The sequence below is a fragment of the Aspergillus undulatus genome, assembly GCF_047715775.1.
Source record: "Aspergillus undulatus strain CBS 261.88 unplaced genomic scaffold BDV17scaffold_4, whole genome shotgun sequence".
Classification (NCBI taxonomy): Eukaryota; Fungi; Ascomycota; class Eurotiomycetes; order Eurotiales; family Aspergillaceae; genus Aspergillus; species Aspergillus undulatus.
The window spans coordinates 703,554-722,438 of NW_027396608.1; the positions used below are offsets into that span (position 1 = coordinate 703,554).

The following is an 18,885-nucleotide window of genomic DNA, read 5'->3' on the forward strand; positions in this document are numbered from 1 at the left end:
CTATGACGCCCATCGGGATATAGACAGTTGTAGGCCGGAACCTGAAAGCTTATTAAGGCGTCTTATGTACTCAATCAGAGTTGAATAGTATCACACGGCGGTGGTCCCCAAGCCAGCTGCAAGATAATGCAAGCACCACGAAATGAATTTGCCGAGTGCACCTGCGTCGCATAAGCAAGGATCGAACGAAGGTCACCTCTGGCGCTGTTTCTTTTTCCAGGGACCGGGTTACATCGGGGCTTGTAACTGAGACAGCTGCACAAAGGGATCAACCCGGGTCAGTCTGTCGACTCTGTCGACCTCCGGCAAGAATGTGGAGGCTCACAGCCCCTCCAACAAAGCAAGGAGGGCGGGGGCTGGGGTGCGTGCGTATCGAATATCGATAAGATAGCAGAGGACGCTGGCACTCGGGGCGCATCCGGATCGACAGGGCTGCAGACTGCAGTTAGACATTGCAGAGGTGCCTTCCATCCTCATCCTGCAGATTGAATCATGCTCTCAGTCCAACGTCAGCAAACGTCACTGTGACCAAAGCCTGTTCAGGATTAAATTGTATAATATGAGTGAGTACACAACTCGGCTCGACTCGTAATCCAGGATACAGCTGAGCCAGCCCCCAAATTTTAGTCAGATGGCCCGTGAAAGATGGCTAATATGCTGCGACTCAAAAGTTTTAATCCAACTCCGTACTGCCTATGTAATTAATTTTTCGAGCCACCCGACCTAGTATCTTATTACCTTATAAAACCAATACCGCTCTACTTAAATCACTTTACTGAGGGCCTTAACCCGACCCTAACCCCTAACCTCTACCCTAGATACCCCTAAAAGGGACTCCCCTAATCTCAATCAATTCTGAATCGATTACTGTATCATCTACATGTAATAGCAATACACTGGAACATTTATCTAATTAACATGTGACGCCAAAAGCCAGGAACGAGTCATGTGGTCTAGTTAGCTGTCAGTTCAAAAAAAAGACGTCACGGCCTCAGGCACCTGGCCAGGCACGCACTTCTAATTGGTCGACGCGCACCACAAACGCGTCCGTTGCGCGACGCGTCGCGTGCGCGATTTTTCAATACTTCCTCATTGGGAAGGAGCGACCCAGCGCGATGGCGTCTGGATTTTGGCAAAGAGCGGCGTTGATGACAATATTGACTTCATGGGAATTGGACTGTCTTTATAGGATTTAGGAGACAGTATGTATCTAGTATCTAGGTGTGGTAAAGAAGGGGGAAGACACGGATGGGATGGGACGATGGGAGGAATCCTTGAGAGCACCAGCCACCTGATCGAGGGATGCTCAGAGTATTGTGTGACCCCGGGGCATAAAGTATGCCCTTAGTTGGATTCCTTTGTTTTGAGCACTTAATTTAGCATCAGAATTCAAGCCATTGATAGATATCGACTGCAATAGACAATGGTATCAGTAACTGCGAGTTGACCGTGCATGCAGCGCAGACTGCACCGCGACCCTCCGTCCCACTGCGGCACGGCCCTTGAGTGCAGACTGCAGACTGCAGACTGTGGACTGTAGGCTCGCAGGAACTGCAGGTGTCAAGGCGATTTACCAGTCCTTGCGTCACGCCCGAGGGAGACTCCTTTTCTCCTTGTCTCAGTCAGTGTCCGTCTACTGTATTTCCTCGTCCTCGAATACTAAATCAGCCCATCCCCGGTCGAGGAAGCGAAAGGGCGCAGGAGCAGGGAATGAAGGTAGTGCCTGACCATCCAGTCACAGTCATCGACCAAGCAGCACACTGATCTATTCTAATCATTCAACATTTGCATGATCTATTCTGAAGTCATTGTCGAGTGACGTTCTGCAGACTAGTCATAGTCATACTCATCCGCAAGCGGCAGTCAACGGTGCATGAGGACCCACCCACCTTTTCTCACATTAACTCCCTTATCGCTCCCTCCCGCCCGTCCACTGCCCGTTTCCCCCCAACAACTATCTCTTGTTCTATCGTCTCTCCATCCACAACCACCTTTCTCGCATCGTCGCATCCTCGGAATTCGTCCAATTTCAAGCGCCGGTATCAGTATACCGATTGCGCTCACTCATAGCCTCCCTACTCGCCCACTGCTCCTCGAGAGCCGCGCCGGCGCAAACGAGCGCGCGCATCGCACAAACACCCCTCCGCCACACTCGTTTCATCCCAACAAATTTTATCCATCGCATAATCGCAACGCGCAATATGTTGCTCCCATCAGCGCTGCCCTGCGATCTTAGTCGCGCATCGCGCTTCACTCCCATTCGCCTGTTCTCGACTCCGCCACCGTCCGACAACAATACCGGCCTGCCAGGCAACGGCCTCCTGGGAACCTGTCGCGCACTTCAGTCACTTCTCGGCTCGCCAGCGCCGCCATCGCGACGCAAACCAGCCCGACTTCAAAGCCCGCTTACCTTCCAACCTACACCTCCCTCCCCCGCCCTGTCGCGAAAGAAACGCACCAAGTCGCCTTCCTCCAAACCTTCCACACCTAGACCGTCCCGGACGTTGCCATCCAGGGGAGCGAATAAACGCCGGCGCAATACCTTTGAAGAAGATATCATGGATATCGACACAGATGCAAATAATGTGCGCGACTTCGAGTCGCACTCAAATCCCTCCACGCCTAAACGCCGCAGACACCTCCCCTACGAGCTTCCCCTAGGCCTCTCTCAATCAGACTTCTACTCGCTCAATTTTTCACCACCCGTTACACAATCTCCTTCACCCACGCGAAACTATCAGCAGGAAACCTCGAGCATACCTCTCGACCCTGACGCAGCCCTTCCCTCCATCGAGGTATCAGACGAGCCCGCGGACTCAGAGAACCAACTCTGGTCAAGCGACGACGACCAGCGCCTCGTCGAGCTAGTGCTAGAGAAATTCCAACTCTCCCAACGCGACTGGGACGAGTGCGCGCGGCGAATGGGGAAAGGCCACGCTAGTGTCGGCCAACGATGGCAGGCTCTCCTCGGCGAGGGCAACATCGGCTTACGCCGCGGAAGACGGATGGTCCGCTCTCGCATCCACAAGGATTGGATGTAGGACTTGGGTGTCCTTGTTTGATTACCGGAGTTTAGTAGCGTTTGCCCCTTTGATACCGTGATACCACTTTGTTTGTCTGATCAGCTGTATATTAGCCGAGTTCATGCACATCTATGACCGATTCTTCTGTACTTTTATCGTGCTGAGCTCGAGCTCTTCATCTCTTCTTTCGTTTGTCTTTTTCTTTGTTACCCTTTTCCGAGTTGAATGCTCCTGTATACCCACTGACATAATTCTCTTCTACACTGTACTCTATCGACCTTACGCCTGTGACTTTGCTTTGACTGGCATATTCCTCGCGTACGCCATATTCATATCTTGCATAATCTGGGACCCTTGACCCTGTTCATCTAAGAGTAATTCCATCCTGGCTAGTCTTGACTAACACTCTCCACTCTCGATCTGGTCTCTGTCTCGTCTCAGTCCAGCTTCCCCTCAATCCGCGCATACTGTAAGCTAGTATTCTTATTCAGATCAAGGTATAATTTGATACGACATCTGTCATTACTTATCATCTGGGCTTTTCGCGGCGTCCTGCGATGCGTTCTTTTCCTTTTCCTTTCATCTTAGAATTCAGTTGTTTATCTATCTGTCTGGTCCTGTAGTGGTGGTGGTGATGGTGATGGTGGTGGTCACTATATATGCATGTATATACATGATGTGATACTCACCCCGGCGGCAAACCTTATATATGCATTTACTTTGTTATTCCAGTGTACTATGCTACTTAAGACTCTACTACGGACCGGACTACGGGACATGGACAGTGGGTGCATTACTACACATAATTTTTTTTTTCTTTTTACAATTTTCAGCTGGTCTGAATACTCTATCTTTATGACATGCTCAGGTACCCGACAACACGACTTCGGACTCTAGGCTGCTTGATTGAGTGATTGGTCTGGGACGTAAGAACTCTGTAGAGGACTCGGTGCACTGTCCCGCCTCTGGCGTAGACTTGGCTTGGAAGGCCCCAGGTTGCTAGAGCAAACTTCCAGGTCAAGTGTTGTCTTACTAGCGAGTGACGCGGCGGCGCGGATGCAGAGAGACATGAAGGATGCTGCACAAGTATACCACAAGAGCGTTCGGTCATGCGCACTGTGCACTGTAGAGTTGAGATAGATTAAAAGAGTTGAGTCTATGCATACTCCGTGGACTGGAGCACGCTTCTCTTGATATGATATGATGTGGTATGGTATGGTATGGTATACAATATGTGTAGCTGGGTGGTAGCATGGTAGTAGTATCAACGCGACGCAACGCCGAACACCGAGCTGAACCAGCAATCGAACAAGCAAGCAAGCAAGCAGAAAATGTAAGGGAAGGAAGGATATGAAGGTCGAGATGAAGGTTCTGTTCTGCCAGCCCTCGATATTGGCAAGGCAACGTCGACTAAAATCTGTAAAGCATTCAGTCAACACCCATCCATACCTCGCAAACTACAAGGGAAAAGAATAGGAACAGGGAAGGGAGACCTACCGAATCTCATAACTCCCCGCCCTAGTCATATACCGTACCCACTTAACACTCGAATAATTACTCTTCTCAAAGACCTTCAGATACCGCACCAACAACCCCGAACTCGTAAACATGAGCAAGGAAAAGTTCAAACTTAACGGCGGCCGCGACCACGCCTTCTGATTCGTCATCGCCGTGAGCGTCGCCTCAGCCGTGAGGACAAACTCCGCGCCCCCAGAAAACCGCGGGATCTTCCAGACGATATTGTTGTGTTCGGGCTCGTACTTTGCGCGGCCCTGGGACGTGCGCTCTGTTGTCTTTGCGGTGTTGAGGGGTGTCGGGATACGGATCACGACGTTTGTCGCGAAGAGTTTGGAGGAGTAGTTTGCTTTGATGGCGACGCTGTATTCGACTTTCGTGGTGCCGATCTCGCGCACGATCGGGTGGACTTTGAAGGGTAGGTTGACGTTCTCTGTGGCGCGGTACCGCATCAGCTCGAATTCGCCGTCGGGAGGCACGAAACTGATAATCCGGTCTGCGTCGAACCGGCCTAGTTTCACGCATTGATGGAACTGGCAATCCTCCAACGTCACGCTCCCCGCCGCAGCTTTCGTCTTCGTCGCCGACGGCCCGCTTACCCTTCCCCCTCCTGAGCTCGAACTGCCCCCAGGCCCCGCAGCAGCATTATCAAGCAGCAACCGATCATTCAGCCCGAATTTACACTCCGGCGTCCCGCTCAGGTAAGCACGCATGACGATCTGCCCGTTCACATCGGCGCGGAGGACCGTCCCTGTCGCTGACATGAGCAGGTTCACGTCCTCGATCACGTCCACGAAGGCCTCGTTCTTGCGGTATTTCACGTCTGCGCGGCGCCAGGAGAGCGCGCCTGTCGCTTGCTGCGTTATCCGTGCTGAATCTGTAGGGTGGTTCGCAATTGCGGACTTGACGCCCTCGGTTGTGATGTACATTTTTAACGTGTCGGTTTCGGTATTTTGGGGGTAGCCGAAGTCGAGGATTTCTGAAAATGCGCACCACAAACTCATCAGCACCTCACACCATCAAATAATAATGTAGGGAGGAGAAGGGGAATACCATCAAGCAACTCATAAATCAACACAAAATTATTCTTAACCGCCTCCTCATCAAACTTCCCAAAATAACTCTTCCCCAACAGTATCAACCTATATAGAAACTCAAACACCAGCGCCGCATTGGCATTGCTCTTCGTCACCGCGACCAGGTATATATTCTCGTGCTTGACGTGGCTGAATGTTGTGGACCCCAGCGTCAGGATGGGCGAGCGCACCTGCGGGTTCGAAATCACTTGGATCCGGAATATGTCTGCTAGCCGGGGGCGGCAGTCGTTGCGGAAGGCGCGGAAGATGAGATTCTCGCCTTTCTGGTTGAAGATTAGGATGCCGGAGAGCATTTTGGTGGCTTCCCAGGATTGGGGTGGAGGGGGTTGAGGGAGCTGGGGTTGGGGATGGATGAGGGGATGGACGGAGTTCGGGGAGCTGGAGAGGAGATAGGAGAAGTTCCCGCGCCGCAATCTGATCGGCGGAGCTTGGATGCTCCACCATGTTTCTAAACAGATTATTGCTTGTATTACATGAGAAAGTATGCATTAATTTGAGAATATCTTGTACAGAATATTGTTTTGTGCAATTGTAACAGCGGGCTTTATACACAGAGCCAACACAACACCAACGCCCGAAAGCTCCAGTAGGCAATCGGGCCAGAAAATATGGTATCAAGAGAATTTTAGACAGGACAAGACATGATCTCATAGCCGAGAACGAGGAAAGGCGGTACAACGAATCCGAAAGTCGCTAATGCAGAGTCGGAAGGGATTAAAGTGGAAGTGGGTATAGAAAGGGACAGGTAGAAGAAGCAAACGTGGGGAGTGTAGAAGTGCAGGCAGGTTATACACCAACACTATCCGGCCGTGTCCCAGGCCGCGACTGGTTCTCGCTAGGGACAACACCGACCTTTGGATCAGGAATCTGGATATCAAGCGACATATACGCCGTCCGTCTCAGACTCCAAATCCGAACCCCGTCCTTGGCACCAACTTCCCGATTCCACCTCTCCAGCCAGTCCTCCACCTTTCTGAGATGGCTCTTCGCCCCGGGAGCGCCAATGTCCTCCCAGACCCACCCCGTCAGTAACCCAATGGCACCGTCGATCCAATTGCGGAAGCTATACGGGTTGAACGCGTCAATGAGCTCATCGTTCACCGTCGCGATGATCCGCCGGAATTCCTGCTCAGGCAATAACGGGTCCAGAATCTCCGGATACAGATTCGAATACGTCGGGGCAAGATCCCCACTAACCATCCAGTCTCTTCGAATCCGGATAATGCGCGTGGACATGTACTCGTCCGACCCGGGCGGAACATGCGGGTTAATATGGGGGAAACAAGGATGGGCCGGCCCCCAGGCCAATTCCTCCGCTACTTCCGGTGGAGCCGCCGTGTTACTCGGAATAGACGCGACAGCAGACTGTGATCGGAGGGAATGCTGCGACGGGACATGGCGTGGACGGTCTGTCCCCAGCGTATTCACAGGCTCCGTTGTCGTTGCCATCTCCAGTGGTACGTCTTCGAATGCCCCGCTGGTCCTGGTCCCTCGCGGCACCGCTATGCTCGAGCGCCCGCTCTCAGACTCCTGCTGGCTGCGCTCAACGACCAGACTATTCGGCGACGGGGTCAATCGGCTGCGCCGCCGCTCGGGGATCGTAAGGAGCGGGTATGCGTCTCGGTGCGCTTCGAGGGGGAGACTGTCGGATGACGCCTGGAGCGGGTTTGGTGTCGCTACCGGTGTGATTCTCGGGACGTGATTGACCGGGTTCGCCAGCCGGACAGCAGGCGGGCGGAGGATCCCCGGTGCGGCCCAGGGCTTCTGCAGGCGTGATCGTGGTGAGCGTGCTCGGGAGGAAAGCGTTTCAGCTCCAGCTTCAACCTCCAGGCGTTCGAATGCGGGTAGGGCGGAAGCCGTGGAGCTCGAACTCGGTCTGGAAGTGGAAGTGGGTTGAGGGGACTGGAATGTGACGCGCGGGGGAGGATGCGATGGAGCAGGCTCTTTAATCTGGGGCGGTGGAATGATAGCGCGGTCGCGGAAGGAGCGTGGCTGGGCCGTAATTGTTTTCGCTGGCGAGGGGAGCCGGATGGCCGAGGAGGAGGAGAAGAGAGAAGGGGAGGGAGGAGACGCCGTGGTGACGATAGTTGTTGAATTGTTGTGAAGACGAAGAAGAGTCGGAGTCGGACAATGCGAGGGTCAGGGGCGCCGCTGATTGGCGGGCGGCGAGAGAAAAGGGGCGCTCTGGCAGTGGCTGAATGTACAGACATCCACACAGTTATTTAGCAGTAGTAGTGTGCGAATTTGAGAGTGAAAATATCCATGGGTTACTTCTCAGACTTAAAAGAGACGAATTGGCAAAGGAGTGGGAATGTTGGTCAAATCCAATCCAATAGAGGGGGTCGAATGGACGCATCAAATATCATCAAATATTCGGCTGTTGGCTGTCCAAGTATACAGGGCTCAACGGTTGGAAACGAACGACAAAAATGCAGCAATGCAGCAAAGGTAGGAAAAGAAACCCGGGAGCGGAAACGAGTTATATTATACTCTAAACCGAATCCATTACGAAGCAAAGCAGCCCAATTGTCTTAAACTGCTCAAAACGAAACATCCCCAGGCTCAGTCAGGCTCAGGCTCAGACTCAGACTTCGCCTCCAGTCCGGGCTCGACCGGCTCGCTTCACCCGCAATCCGCAATAAATAGTCGATGTTAGGCATGCTTAGCGGGTTGAGAAGTGGATGTGGTGCTAAGTAAGGATCACTAAAGCCACTAAATTTAGCGCTCCATCGCCCTGGGCTTGGGCTTTTCCTTCGATCAAGGCTATAGCATGACCTCAGGCTCAAGGGATGCCCACTCTAGATCACCAGGCGGGTCACTGCCGAAATTGCGAGCGGCTTTGGACCACAATCACATCTTGGTTATTCTTTTTGCTTAAACAATATTATTATTATTTATTATTATTTATTATTATGATTATTATATCATTGCTTCCTCAATTGGAGGGAGTCGTCATCGGATCGACAGGTCTGTATCCGGTCTAACTATACAAAACAAACATTGTACTCCGTAAGGGGCATGCCACATCCATGTCCATGACCTCGACCCATATCTCATCGCTAACATACAAAACAAGGTAAAATATGAACCTAATTCTGGTTCTTCAGCCGTAGATGGAAACATAAATGATTAGTAGCCAATCGCCCGTCACACCAGACGATTGACGCTTCGATTGGCCTGCGCTTGCATCCGCCGCATGGCCTCCCGGTGCAGGTCGCTCATGTCACCGCGCTGCATCCCCTCCGCGATCTTATCCCCAATCATGATGGCGGGTGATGAGACGTTGCATTGACCCAACTGGTTGAACGGCGATGAAGAGGCGCTGCGATCGCCCGACATGGGTGTAGACGACTGGCCGAATTTCAACGGATCGCGCCGTTCTTTGAGATCTTCACGTACTGATTCGCGCCATGCTGCTAGGACGGCTGGGGAATTTGCTCGTGATGGCGCGCCGCTGTTGTTTCGGCGTGGTGGTGGCGCCGCTGGTGCGTTTGCGTTTGTCGGTGCAACCGGGGGACTCTGTTGGTGGAGCATTGTCCGACGCTGAGATAAGGGAATGTCGTCGTCGTCTTCTTCGACGATTGGGAAGGTTGATGAAGGACGGGCCATGCCAGTGAGGTCTGGCGATTGGCCTGCTGCGCTATGGCGTGCATGGGCGTCTGTTGGGAGGGAGACAAACGATAGCCGGCTCCGCATCATATCCTCGCGCACGGCGATGAGTGGAGCAGGACCCTTCCATCGTGGCTTTGCCTTTTCGATCTCCTCGGGACTCTGTTCGGCAGCTGGGAGCAGTGTGACCGAGGATTGAGTGGCAATGTTACCCAGCTGTGGTTGTGGTTGTGGTTGCACAGGAGGCAAATTCTGGTAAAAGTTTTGCGCTGAACCAACGGAGTTCCCGGAGAGCCGCTTCGGTGACTTGGATCGCCTCTTCTTCTTCTGAGAGCCTGTACGAGCGTCATGCGGGTAGTAAATATCGTTTGCATCGTTTGTGAGGGAAGCCCGGTTCTCAACAGCTGGAGGTGGCTGCGCGTTTAGTGGCGTTTGTAGTAAATCCGGTACATTGACTGGCGCAGCGGCCTCTTCGAGCTCAGCTGGCTTTGGTCGTTCATCTTCAAATGAGTGTATTGGTTCTGGCTCGGGAGCATCGGCATCTGCCAGATGCTTGGCCCATTCGTTCATGCGGTACGCTTGTACAATCCGCGATGTGTGCTTCGGGATCCGTTCCACGGTCTCTGCGTTCAGGCGCTCAGGTTCCTTTTTATGCTTCTGGGACTTCTCGCTCGAACGGGTTTCTTCCTTGGGGGTCGAGGACTTTGAATATTTGCTGTCTTCTTTCGCAGGCGTCTCGTCGGGACGCTGTGTTGCGGAGGTTGTGTCCGGTTGCTGGGCCTCCTTGCTTTTGCCCTTGTTCTCGTCTTCGTCATCTCGATTGTCTTGTGTAGGCTTATTTGGCGGTTGTTCGTTCTCATAGGGACGATCGTTGACCTTTTCGCTCGGTTGCAACAGTGTGATGCCTGCGGCAGTATCCTTGTGCTCTTTCGCCTCTTTTTGCTTGTCCGAGTCGGTCATCAGAGGCGCTGCCGATTGGTTTTCTTTCTGTCCATTTTGGGGCGCAGTGGGTGTTTCTTTTTTTGTCTCTCCGTGGTGAGAGGCAAGTTTGGCAACGGCAGTTTGCTCGCTGTCGCATTGTTCCGATCTGGGTGTGCGTTCTTCAGCCGAAACTTCCTCGACAAGTTTCTCAGGCTGATCGTTAGCGGTAGATTGCAGCGTCTCTTCCTGTGTCCCCTTCAACTCGCTCTCTTTTTGGTGGTCTTGTTGTTCCGCCACCACTGTAGACTGAGAAGCATCAGTAGAAGCAGGCTTATCCTGGTTTGCAGATCTTTCCTCGTCCACCATAGCCTGGTAATGACTACCCATAGAAATGGTGTCACAATCAGAGACTATGTCATTAATGTCCTCCGCAACACCTCTCGTAGTAGACGTGCCATCATCATCATGCGTGATGAGGGCTTCCTGGGACTCCGTGACAGGCTTCGCAGTGCTCTTGGCGCTCCTGAGAGAAGCTTCCCGTGAAAGCATCGAAAGTCGCTTCGAGTAGACTGATACAGTCTCTGAGCCAACGACAGCCGTCATGTCAGATCTCCTGTCATCTGCGACTGCTGCGGCGCGCAAGGGGTTCGGGGCCGCGTGACCTCCATCCAGGTCTTCGGTGTCTGGGTCCGCATGTCTATTTTCGTTTGCGTCGTCTGTGCCGTTGTGCGCGGTTCCACTGCATGATCGTGTATCGCCAGTCGCGTCGGAAGAGGCATCGTCCCCTCGTGCCCGGCAGTCAGAGCAGCGGTAAGAGAATGCAGAATCGGAGATACTCTCTTTCTCGTTCGTCTCGTCCTTTTCCTTGGCGGTTCCATCGTCCGTACGACCTGTTTGTGAACCAGCCGCTAGTTCGGGGATAGTTGACGAGCTTTCAGACGCCTCGTGGTCGCCGTACTTGGCCTCCCATTCCATTCGCTCTTTCTCGTTCTCCGCCTCGAGTCTCTTCGCTACCTCGGCTTCTGCTTCATCCTTTTGTCGCTGCTCTTCCTGGCGTTTCTCCTCTTCCTTTGCTCTTCTCTCGCGGACGATCTTCCATAGGCGGAGTTGCGAGATAACACCCATCACGGCCACTATGACCGTCACGGCAAGCTCAACTTTGATGTAGCGAGTGACTGGGTAGGTATCCGTCCCAAGAGGGAAGATGTCGTCATTCAACGCTGTTCCTGGTTAATGGTGATCTTCAATGATATAGAGAAGCACTCACCCCAAAGGTAGAGCCAAAATTCCTTCAGGCCAGCCTTACTGTAGCAGTCGATCCCCAGCGAAAAGGCCGTACCTCCAGCTATCGATGTCGCAACAATCAGCCCGTAAGGTCGAGTGTAATGACTGAAAGAAACAGCGTAGAACCCAACAGATATCGCGCCAATGAAACCGGCTTTCGCATCCGTTGCTTGCAGTAGCCCGCCGGATCGCGTGGAGAGGAGCCACATGCTCGTGCAGAACCCTCCCAGTAGACATCCCAGACCTTCAGCCAGCTCTTTGAAAACAATAGCGAGTCCTCCGAACGTTATCCCGGTGAAAAAGATGGCCACGAGATAGGCACCTTGGATCGCAACTCGGACCGGGGGGTTCATGACATAGATGATGAGGACCTAGAAACAAACATGATTAGAACTAGTCTTCAAATTTGTGATGCACTTCTTACTGTTACTCCTAAACTGGTCAAGAAAGCCGAGGATAAAAACACATGAACCCTAAATTTGGTGAGAAACTGACTTCAATGGACGAGACAAATGTGTTACCATAGATTTCGCACTCCAATCAGTGCAAGTACGCTGCCAGTTGCCAGCAGGATAAAGCCGCCGACGCCTAGGGCAGGTGTTACGGCCGGCTTGAGGGGCAGCTCCCCCGGCGCAGTCGAATTGCCTTCATCCTCTTCAGCGCTCATCAGCGAGCGACCACCAGCGATTGGAGAGCGGCGGGCAATTACTCACCTATCTCTGGAACAGAGGTGTTCAGCGCCGGTACCGTGGTAGCCGACGTCGTAATTGAATTGTCTGTCCGTGTTGAGTTCCTCGGCACATCCGTAACTGTCGCATTGGAGGGTTCATTGTCTTCAGCAGTCGACGTCTCCCTCGCAAGCAGAACATCATACTCAGGACGCTCGATGTGAGGAATCCAGACCACAAACGCGAGAAGAGCTGGGAGAAGGCAGGCGACGGCCAGGAGGGAAAAATGTGCCCTCATACTGAAAACGCGGACGGCAGGGCTGATAAGGGGTCGCGGGGCTGAGGGGAGTATATAACACCAGCGCTGCTGTTTTGCGACAATCTTCTCAAACCCCCATCCACATAATTTTGTTGCGCGAACATGTACCAACCCAGGGAAATGGAACAGCTGATTAGTGGTTCAAACGACGCGCAAAAAAGCACAAAAAACGTGGCGTGTCTGGTACTCAGGGTCAACAGGATACCCACAGCGTCGTATCCACTTTGTAGGTGTTGACATGGAGCGTTGGAGGAAAGCAAACGAGGAAAAAGTGAGAGGAGCGCAAGAGTGAGAATTGGCGCGGAGGGGACGATACATAATAATTATTCGAGAAACAGCATTGAGCAAAGACCATCGTCAGATATTGACTTGTTGGACTTCTGCTAGCCCAGAGCAGCCTGCTAGCTAGAGCTCACGTCTGGCCCCGGGTCGAGAGACGAAAAATAGACTCGACGCATGGCAGACGCAGCATATCCACTCGGGACTTGTCACTGGAAAAAGTAAACACCCCTCTTAGCCCGCCTGTCGTACGCTGGCCATCACGAGCGGCGATGATTGGGTGGGAGGTTCAATCACACTGATCGGACAGGCGGTGATGCATGCGCGTGTAGGATGAGCCATATGATATCCAATCAAGGAATGCAATCGACATGGGGTGATGCGCTGCACCTATGAACCCTGTTAGGGGCCTTGACTGTCTTGATTCAGATGAACATAATTAATCGGATCAAACAAGGAAGACGCCAATTTTCAGGAACCGAGTCAGAAAAAGCAATTTTATAATAGGGCGACCCAGAGTTGACCAGACTATCTCAATAATGATGACAACCAGTTCCTGGCCGATCCTGATCTTGTGGATTCTTGCCCGAGCCCCGGCGATGGCGCTAGCACCAGGTTAGTTTAGTTACTATAACTAGTCTGCAGTAGCGCGTGAACAGGTGCAGCACCGGACTCATCCATTCTCCTCCAACAATAACAATGCCCATTAACATTGGGCCTCGCGTTCCAGTTCGCAAATATTGTCTTCCCACTGGTTCCCTTTGCAACCGCCTTGGTTAAATCAGGGGAAATGGCCGAGTCCTCCGCCATACAAAACCCTCCGGCTTCCTTAGTCTCCCGCACCTGCATTAGAGAGCCTTAAGGGCCTTGGAAGGCAATGAAGCCACGATATCGCTGTCGCTCCTTCGCGGATCTGAGCTGTCATCAATCATCATTGCCTGCTGCGCTGTCTGCAAAATGAAGTCGAGGAAACTGCTAACGAGGAGCAAGTCGCCAATAGTCCGATGCACAGGGGGTGCGGTGAAGAAGTAACTCCGTTAATACGGAGTACACAGATTATTGGTTATGCGAGGGGGGAGGTAACTATCTATCTATATTAACTCCCCAATGGTCTTTGTGACCACTCACATCAGGTTTTTCTCGCATCGGAATCGCTAGTCTGGCGACGTTACGTACCTGTGGCTCCCAAGTGACCTAGATAGGTACCTCGCGCTGCGATAAGCGGGCTCTTCAAGCTTCCTACCGCAACTTCCGGCGACCTCAACTTCCAAGGCTGAGATGCTTCTGTTCGCATTAACTTTTGGAATTGGAACCCGGAATCCTGGAATTTGGGACTATGACGATGAGGTGCCGACAAGATAAATAGGTCGAAAAGTAAGTTCTCTGGAAGGTGAGACGCAAACGGGCTGTAGTTACTTTCCTGCCGAAGAGTAATAGTACCACAGGCTGGTATCTAACATCGACTATGATAATTTCTTCAGCAATCGTCTTCGCAGCCCTCTTCGAGTCACCAACAGCCACTTGTAGGGAAGAATTGGCACGAGGCGACCATCCTGGTCCTGTGGTTTTGTAAGCGCAGTGTTGGAGAACTCATTGAGTTGTTAAGATGGCTTGTCCTAACGGCCTCGAAACCTGTCAGCAGTGTCAGGAACAATCAAAGACAGCAAATCCGATGGGCTGAAGGACGAAGTGACGTGGGTTTTTGAGTTAGTTGTTGAGTTGTCAGCTCCAAGCAAACCTGGCCTAGCCATCCTTTGGACTGCCACCTGCACAGCGCCTGCTATAAGCAGGCATCGATCTTATCACACGACTCACTCTATACTTGCGACATTCTAGCCCATGGTCCCAAACGTTCTTTGTTCTGGCAATCTCTTTGTGCGGATGATGTGTTACTCGAACAGATATAATACAAGTAGAAGAAATTTAAAATCATTCCATCCACGTACCAACATCTCTCCTCTCCACCACCCCAGCATACAGAACACTACAGTTCATACACTTCAAACCAAGATGGCCAGCTACTACAACTTAATCGAGTACGACTCTGACTCCGAAGGCCCAATAATCGTGTCCATGTCGAACCTAACAGCTGCAGCCATATTCATGACCGGCGTCCTACAGCGCGCCTCGATCCCGTACGGGCTAATGGGCGGTCTCGCCGTTCGGTATATTGGCGGGAAATCGCACACTAAGGATGTCGATATGGCTTTTCAGGCGGGGATGAGGAGGTTGTGGGAGGTTGTTGAGGTTGAGCCGAGGTATGCATTATGTTTCTTTTCTGGGGAGTTTGCATGCCTTGCTTTGCTTTGCTTTGATTTGATTTGTTTTACTGATTACAAGAGTCCAGACTCACGATCCCAAATACAAGGCTTATCAGCAATATCATGAAAGATTTTGTCAGGACCGGACCGGGGTATGATAGCTGTGTGCAAAATATGGAGGTTGAGGTTGACTTGATAGAGAGTGGTATGTGCTCAAGAATCTTACAACCTTTCCTTTTCATATCCCTGCGCGTTGGGGTCCCCCGACCATGGCAAACCATGCTGATGACTCTTGCCGTTGTAACAAGGTTTCCAAAACAGCCCTCGGGATTTGGCCGAGACCATCATGATGCATACGATCCCTAGCGATGCCGGCCCGGTCCAGATAAGAGGCATCAGCCTTCTATATCTTCTGCGAGGGAAGATGGCAGCCTTTGCAGGTCGGGCTCAGACCAGCGATATGCAGGATATCCAGACAATACTTTTGAATCGCCTCGAGGAGGTCCGTGGCTTTGTTGGATCATTGGAACCTCTCGGTGTTGATGTTTTCCTTGAGAGGATGCCGCGGCAGAATCAAGGGTACTGGAGATCGTTCTTTGCCCGCTGTTTCTGAGGTCGATGGGGTGGAATACCATGATACAGCTACGTTGAGCTCACCCAGACTAACAGCGAAAGTGATGGTCGTCTAAGGTGGTTCCGGTCCTTGTCAGCAAGCTCCGCGAAGATGTGCTTGGTGATGACAGCCTGCCCATGCACATGCAGCGCTTCCCAGCGAAGCTTGCATCTCACCGTTCGGGGCCCGGTTCAAAATTGGCGGGTAAGTTGGTCCGAAAGACATCGGTTAGGGTTATAAACTAGGCCTGTTTGGCGTCCGCGGGTCTATTGAACCATGTTCCCGGTAGCGGCTTGAATGGTTTTCAGGAGAGCGTTTCCACCCTAGTCTCTTTTGCGTATTTCGGACCGAGTGTTGCCAGACCTCTCGCCTTGGAGTAGGCGCAGGGTCAAGAAATATGAGCATCTCGTCTAACCCTTTTTCACGAAAGTCATCGCGCAAGGCTTGATAGTGATTTCCTAGCCACGGCGTGTCAGTTGATCCCAGGAGATTGAGGTTCTCTTCACCCCATTTTTCCGTGAGGTCCATTCCATCGATGAGGTCTTCGAGCTCGCCACCCCCTTTAGTACGATCGCTGCCTGGACCAGGACATGAAGCTTGGGATAGGGAAGACCACCTGGAGCATATTTAGATCAATGGACGGTAAAGAGGAGAGTTAGTACGAACCGAGGCTGTATTCCATATTTTCTGTTTGCATTCAACATGACAATAGCTCTCCGGGACAAGCAGCCAGAAGCCGATTGAACCGAATGACTTGAATCGAGGGTATTTGGGGATTGGCGAGGTTGGCGCGCTATGCGATGATGAACCACACGGTTTTAGGATATCATCACGAGAGTTAAACAGCTGCACGCTGCCCTGATGGTCTTGGTCTGGGACGCACAAGACTCGGTCCTAGCTCAAGGTTAGGCCCGTTCGACTCTAGGGTGTTACCACTGGCACTCACATTGAGAACCAGTGGAGCCCCATTAGACCAACGCAAACGTCTGAGCAATACAGCAAGTAATGCCTGCGTCTTTCAGGATGGAAATGACTTGGAGGACCTGCTCAGTCGACGCTGGGGCTTCAGCCTGCTCCTCAGCTACAAGCGGGTCAGGGATATGCTAAGAGAGACAAACTGTTTCTGTGACGGAGACTCGCCCATTTGATGCTGAAACCGATATTAAGGGAAGCAAATGACAAGACTGCTCATCTTAACGATGTTTGTTCCTGGTTTACAAGTGGGTCTGGGCAACACGCGATAGCGCCCCGGATCATGTGACACCGTCGGAGCATGATGTTGTCGACTTAGCCTCAGACTACTTTTTCCTCTGCATCCTCAACCACCCCAATCAACCCAACCTCGAGTCTTTTCAACCCTTCAACAAGCTCAATCTCACTATGTCTGCCTTCACCTCCTCAATGCGCTCTTTCATGCGCGCTGCCCCTCGCGCCGCCACCCCGACTCGTTCCTTCACCACCTCGTCGCCGCGTTCCCTCGCCCGTATCAACATCACCGGTCGTCTCGGCGCTGCGCCAGAGCAGGCAAGAGGTGCCAACGGCACTTTTGTCAAGTACAACGTGGCCTCCAGCGACGCCGGCAAGGGCAACACGACCAGTTGGTTCAGAGTTGCTGCCTTCACTTCCCCTGGGCAACAAGAGTTCCTGCTCACTCTTCCAAAGGGGTCAGTACTTGGTGCTTAACATCTGTGACTACTTTCTAATCCGTTGGCCCTAGAACCCTTGTGTCGGTCGACGCCGATATCCAGCAGAAGAAGTTCACGGATGCCGAGGGCAATGAGAGAACTACCTTCAACATCAACCAACGTAAGCTAAAGCTATCCCGTCTCTCACCGACGTTTCCTCCAACCCATACTCTTTGTTCTCGTTTCCTTGCGGGCTACATTCTGCTTTTTGTATGCTGACCAACTGCCTCGGCTTTTCTAGGTAACATCGAGGTTCTCAAGCGTGGCTTCCAGCAAGGCGAAGGCGAACACACTGAAGAAAGCAGCGGCTCGCAGTTCTCCGAGTAAAGTTGTTTGTCGATGACAACTTTACTCTAAACTTGTCTTGATACCTACTATACTCGGTTCGCGATTCAACTAGGCGTCTGGCTCATTATTATTGTTATGTCGACTGGCTGTTTCCCTCCTTTTGTACACGGCGCGGATAATCTCGAGAATGGGTTTTGGTGATGGTAGATGAACTTATATTACGCTTCTTGTATTATAATCATATCACTTTTTGTAAACGCGTACCCTTAATTCGCTCCTCCTTCATCCACTTTATCCATACGTGTCTCTTCATCCCCAGCCTCCTAGCCTTCAAACCGGAGTCTCGGTCTCAATGCGGAGTTCATCTCGTTAGCCCTGGGGCCATATCTACGTATCTACTCTGTAGGTAGTCATCGATCGCCCCGGGCCGGACCGGCCAGCAGGTACGAATAGAAACATCAACCCAGCCCGAGCCGCAACCATAACCATAGCGTAGCAGTCGCACTAACGCCCTCGTCGCCTTCACTTCACAACCAAGGAACGAACCTTCAATGTCGACTTTTAGGACATAAACCTCGCGTGAACCGAACCTCCACTGCGATTCCAGCTGTTTTTACCACCTATTATGTATCGATTGGTTCATCAAAGACAGCCAGGGCGTAGATATGATACATACCTAGTTCCCGAATATGTCCCTCGATAAATACCGAGTACCAAAAGGCTAAATAGCACCCATTGTAAGCACCGAGGTCATCATAACCAAGCCACTGGACGGTAGGCCGATAAATAACTCAGTCAGTCAGTCAGTTAGTTCAGTTAGCCGGGAGCCACCTACCTACCTACCAACCCCTCTTAGTCCGCAATCCCAGCCAAACGTTAGGGCGCATTTGTCTGTCGGGGGGCAAGCCGAGTTTATTTATAAGCTCAAATTGTATATGAACTGAATTTCCAATGAAAAAGCGTGCAGATGGAGATTAATTGAATGGTGGTGCGGACTGAACATTGTAGTGTATTAGTTGTAAATTATATATCTCAGTCAAGCCCTACAACTATTTACTACTAGTAGTGGGAGGTAGGTAGTACTAAGTATGACTATATGTAACATACCGAGTCTGCTTGATGTAGCAACTCGGAACTTGGAAAGAAGCATTGGCTCTGGCTCGGGCCAGTAGGGTAAAATGGTGTTGATTAATATTATAGTTACAGGAGTTTTCGGTGTTCAGCGTCTAGCGTCCATATCAGTGCACATGACATGACATGGCATGACACACATTAAGGGCATGACAAGACATGGCATGACACACATTAAGGGCATGACAAGAC

General features: G+C 51.8%; 6 protein-coding genes across 6 annotated transcripts; 2 read left to right on the plus strand and 4 right to left on the minus strand.

Annotated features, from left to right (window-relative positions):
* The first annotated feature begins 1,901 nt into the window (after window positions 1–1,901).
* On the plus strand, window positions 1,902–3,459 carry BDV17DRAFT_148345 (uncharacterized protein). Its single transcript, XM_073754436.1, has one exon. It carries the CDS (start codon window positions 2,202–2,204, stop codon window positions 3,039–3,041), a length of 840 nt encoding a protein of 279 aa, XP_073619975.1. The 5' UTR covers window positions 1,902–2,201; the 3' UTR covers window positions 3,042–3,459.
* A 412-nt stretch (window positions 3,460–3,871) lies between these two features.
* BDV17DRAFT_252989 (AP-2 complex subunit mu) lies at window positions 3,872–6,042 on the minus strand. The gene is made up of 3 exons (XM_073756606.1): window positions 5,592–6,042; window positions 4,521–5,517; window positions 3,872–4,440 (listed from the first exon to the last, which is right to left on the minus strand). The coding sequence occupies exons 1-3, from the start codon at window positions 5,926–5,928 to the stop codon at window positions 4,434–4,436; spliced, it is 1,341 nt and encodes a 446-aa protein (XP_073619976.1). The 5' UTR covers window positions 5,929–6,042; the 3' UTR covers window positions 3,872–4,433.
* A 60-nt stretch (window positions 6,043–6,102) lies between these two features.
* Window positions 6,103–7,383, minus strand: BDV17DRAFT_148352 (ERF4 family protein). The gene is made up of 2 exons (XM_073754437.1): window positions 7,265–7,383; window positions 6,103–7,142 (listed from the first exon to the last, which is right to left on the minus strand). The coding sequence occupies exon 2, from the start codon at window positions 7,082–7,084 to the stop codon at window positions 6,422–6,424; it is 663 nt and encodes a 220-aa protein (XP_073619977.1). The 5' UTR covers window positions 7,085–7,142; window positions 7,265–7,383; the 3' UTR covers window positions 6,103–6,421.
* A 1,120-nt stretch (window positions 7,384–8,503) lies between these two features.
* On the minus strand, window positions 8,504–13,145 carry BDV17DRAFT_252996 (uncharacterized protein). Its single transcript, XM_073756608.1, has 6 exons — window positions 12,163–13,145; window positions 11,971–12,103; window positions 11,874–11,922; window positions 11,433–11,820; window positions 10,520–11,385; window positions 8,504–10,471 (listed from the first exon to the last, which is right to left on the minus strand). The coding sequence occupies exons 1-6, from the start codon at window positions 12,413–12,415 to the stop codon at window positions 8,783–8,785; spliced, it is 3,378 nt and encodes a 1,125-aa protein (XP_073619978.1). The 5' UTR covers window positions 12,416–13,145; the 3' UTR covers window positions 8,504–8,782.
* Window positions 13,146–14,669: 1,524 nt separating this feature from the next.
* BDV17DRAFT_148398 (uncharacterized protein) lies at window positions 14,670–15,706 on the plus strand. The gene is made up of 3 exons (XM_073754438.1): window positions 14,670–14,973; window positions 15,063–15,181; window positions 15,285–15,706. Exons 1-3 carry the CDS (start codon window positions 14,726–14,728, stop codon window positions 15,587–15,589), a joined length of 672 nt encoding a protein of 223 aa, XP_073619979.1. The 5' UTR covers window positions 14,670–14,725; the 3' UTR covers window positions 15,590–15,706.
* A 117-nt stretch (window positions 15,707–15,823) lies between these two features.
* BDV17DRAFT_279384 (uncharacterized protein) lies at window positions 15,824–17,082 on the minus strand (the record flags this gene model as incomplete). Its single annotated transcript, XM_073759706.1, has 5 exons — window positions 15,824–16,138; window positions 16,174–16,205; window positions 16,252–16,483; window positions 16,564–16,692; window positions 16,969–17,082. 5 exons carry the CDS (start codon window positions 17,080–17,082, stop codon window positions 15,824–15,826), a joined length of 822 nt encoding a protein of 273 aa, XP_073619980.1.
* Between the last annotated feature and the right edge of the window lie 1,803 nt (window positions 17,083–18,885).